Here is a 3,827-nt window from a genome sequence, read left to right on the forward strand (position 1 = left end):
AAACGGAAAAAAAATAATTTCAGCGTTTTTGAAAATTTATATCTCAAGGTGGTGGTTTGTATGGAGTTCAAACATTTTTGTGAGAACGGGGCTTGAATCTTTGTACAGAGGCATATTATTAGAATACAAGAAAAGCCATTTCAGCGTTTTTAAAAATTCATCCCCTAAAATGGTTAAAAAGTTCAAATTTTATTTACTTCAAACTTCGTAAATAGGTAGTTAGGTAGTAGGTTTTATTGAATAGAGGACATGAAAATCTTCTAAAGAGGTTGAGAGGGATTATGTCGAGAACAATTTTATTTAGTTAGGGGCTAGAAACTTCGTAGGTTGTGAAAGACAAGTCTCATGCGTTGTATAATATTAATAATTAACAAATGATTAACCGTCCTACTGCAATATTTTGCTGCATAATGTTCTAAGCTAATGTAGAATAACCACCAATATACAAATCCACGCGTACGAAGTCGCGGGCAACAGCTAGTACAAATATACAAGAATTGCTCGTTTAAAGGTATAAAATTTATTGTGAAGGCAGAAGTTGTAGTCTCATCGAGGACTGGCAAACCTGTCCACAAGATTATTTTTATTAATGATGTCGATGACGATATCAGGCGGTTGGTGCAACTGTTCCATTTTTGTAATAAATATACATCGCATTTTTTATCTTTTTTACTTTTGTGAATATACGGCGGTAACTCCTCAGATTCAATGATGATCGCATTTAGCGTCTAAATAACAGTGGCTGTCTCTTTCAGTCGCACGGTGTTAAAATTTGATGTTCATTACATAATAATTCATCATACGCCTGTTGAGCTACCTCTCTCATCACTCATCAGATATGGTCTTCAAGCTCATATGCTTTAAAAACAATAGAGACGTCAATAGAGTAGGTATCGATTTGAATGCCGTCTTTGTTTTGCATGTACCTACTCGCATATGACAAAGTACATTTGAGCAATTGAAAAACATTACCAGAAACACTTTAATCAAGCAACTTTCCGGACAAAGCGATAGCAACGCTTTTAAACGCAGATAAGGTTGCAATACAAACACGGAAAGTTCGAACAAGAGCTCGAAAATGCAGTGATCATTTAGTAAAAATGGGAAAGTGCAGCTCTCTGTTACTTAAGAGCTATTTTACAGTTTTTTGCACGGCACTCTAATCGTGAAATTGACCTGATGATAGTGTTTCAGTAGGTTGAAAATGATTGTTGTATCTATCTAATACCTTTAAACGAGCAATTCTTGCATATTTATTTATTTATATATTTATTTATTTATTTATATGTCTATATATTTCGGGGATCTCGGGAACGCCTCTAACGATTTCGATGAAATTTGCTATATGGAGGTTTTTGGGGGCGAAAATTCGATCTAGCTAAGTTTTATCTCTGGGAAAACGCGCATTTTCGAGTTTTTATATGTTTTCCGAGCAAAGCTCGGTCTCCCAGATATTGTATTATTTAAGATAGATAGTATTCAAATACTTTGAGTTGGAATCTTTTAATTATCTTAAACATTATGATTATCATAATAATAGTAAGTCACAGTAATCGAATAAAACTAACGTTAATATCTAACAATCTTCAGGCAACACGCATACGCCCAACGTGTCATGAAACACAAAGCCTTCTTTGCAGTCACATCGGTTGTACTGGCAGCTGCTGAAGCAAGTTTTGTTGACGTCGGTGTAGTCAGAACAGGACCTGCCGCAGTGGTCGCCACAACCAGATGTCGCGTTTCTGTCCCCTCCGCAATCAGCTGTAATTAGTATAAGCCTTATAATAGTAAATAATAACATCGACAGCTTTTCTTTTAAAGTAAAATGAAGCTACCGTAATAGAATATTTAAAAAGGATTATGGTCCCATCTATTTCTTTATAAATTACGTGTAAGCATATTCTATAGCTCGTAAAACTGTTACGTGCTAAATTAGTAATTAGAACTTAAATTAACTTAACCCTTAAATCAACACAAATACAAACTCCTCGGCGGTCAATACTTAGTAGTACGGCGTACCTACCGATGCTGGGTAGGACAAAAATGCAAAAGAGGGTCAAAAATGATGTACCTACAGTATTTTTGACGTTGTCGAATTAAGGGTTTGGGTATATATATGTCACCGTAAAATTGTAAATACTCGTCAGTTTATAATCTCGCTAGTTAAATTATAAACTGACGGTAGGGAGAGTATAATCTAACCTACGGGTTAACCTACGTTAGTTGTAAACTAACGAGTTCACAAATTTAACGGTGTCATATATATTATTATGTTTATTAATTAACTATCTAGAGTATTCTAAAGAAATACGTACACTAATAGCATTCCACAGTACTTAATTCAATTTAATTGATTAGAATAGCATTTTGTTTTGAAGCGTTCAATTTTAAAACTAATAAATAAATCAAACGAAAATCCAAAAACTGATTCAAATTTTACTCAACTGGTATTTTCTCTTGCTCCACCATGGCTTTAGAGGTTATGCATGGTTGGGCAGAATTTCATAAACACTTTCTGACAATTTCTAAGTCATTGGCTATTAGCGTCTTAGTAGAAACACAAGAAAGTTGAGGTAAAAACTTACGGCACTGGCTCTTCAATATGCATACGCCGTTCGCGTCTCTCACGTGGCCGTCCATGCACACGCATTCCGGCCTGCATAAGCCGGTACTGCCCGTGCACGGTTTGGGCCGGCCGAGCTCTTCACAGCTGCCGGGGCCGCAATGCGCACATTCCACGAACATCTCGTCTTCTTTGCATGCTGACCGTTTTATGACTGAAAGTTTTATTGTTCCACTGTGTATCAGGTAAATTGAAATTTGAAGCGGAAGGTACTTACATAATTTATTTACGATTCACAGAATTTTCTTGATTAAACATGATAACCAACTATCCCTAGTTGGTTATTTCATGAAATAATAATCAAATTATTTATGAAATACATATTTTGCTTTATGGTTTTTAAGTAGTCGCACTACTATAGGTATATACATTATAAATTGAAATAGATATCATACCACCGGTGGACTTGGTCACTTTTTCTTTAGTGTATGATGTCTATTTCAATTTATAAATATGATAAATTGACAAGACATTAATAATGAACTCACAAAATACATGACACTACTATTTAAAAAAATTATAAAATATTATTAAAGGCTGCTAGAAAATCAATTAAATTAACAGTAAGGTGTTCACTGGGGCGAAATATCGATAATGGTAAAATTAATAACTTTTCTCTACAAAGCTTGGTCACCCCAATATTTGACTGCATTTTAAACTGCTTAATTTATATTTTACAGAACTGCGGTCACTGATTTACTATATGGGTTAATACTCTTCGGCTATTTAGCATATAAATATGTACCTCTGGTACCCACCTAGACTCCCGCTTGCATTAAACCAAAAAACACTTAAAACACACGCAGTAACAAATATTTTATCCATTATAAAAAGTACCTAAATACTTAATTAACAAATACAACCTGTATGTCTCGCAAACAAAACTAAACTAAAACCACTTTAAACAGGTTAGTGAATCTATTTAAAAATTCCATGTAGGTAATTCTCCACTTTACTTTTCCTCGATTCACTGACTTTGATTCATTTATTTGTGACGTTCCACGGCAAAAGGTACCTTATGGCAGTTGGCGCTTACGTCGCATAGCGCCGCAATAATAATAGCGCGCGGCGGCGGAGCGGCGTTAATAATAGCGTAAGCGCCAACGGCCATAAGGTACCTTTATCCGTGGGACGTCACATTTACTCTGATTTTCCTCCTAAAGTATCCTCAAAGTGAATCACCTGACAATGACGACATAATGAG

General features: G+C 35.2%; 1 protein-coding gene across 1 annotated transcript; it reads right to left on the reverse strand.

Moving 5' to 3' along the window:
* Positions 1-1,574: 1,574 nt before the first annotated feature.
* Positions 1,575-3,511, reverse strand: LOC134662147 (venom peptide BmKAPI-like). The gene is made up of 3 exons (XM_063518416.1): positions 3,382-3,511; positions 2,586-2,777; positions 1,575-1,761 (listed from the first exon to the last, which is right to left on the reverse strand). Exons 1-3 carry the CDS (start codon positions 3,446-3,448, stop codon positions 1,577-1,579), a joined length of 444 nt encoding a protein of 147 aa, XP_063374486.1. The 5' UTR covers positions 3,449-3,511; the 3' UTR covers positions 1,575-1,576.
* Positions 3,512-3,827: the final 316 nt, after the last annotated feature.

This window comes from Cydia amplana, chromosome 2 (assembly GCF_948474715.1).
Source record: "Cydia amplana chromosome 2, ilCydAmpl1.1, whole genome shotgun sequence".
NCBI classification, from domain to species: Eukaryota; Metazoa; Arthropoda; class Insecta; order Lepidoptera; family Tortricidae; genus Cydia; species Cydia amplana.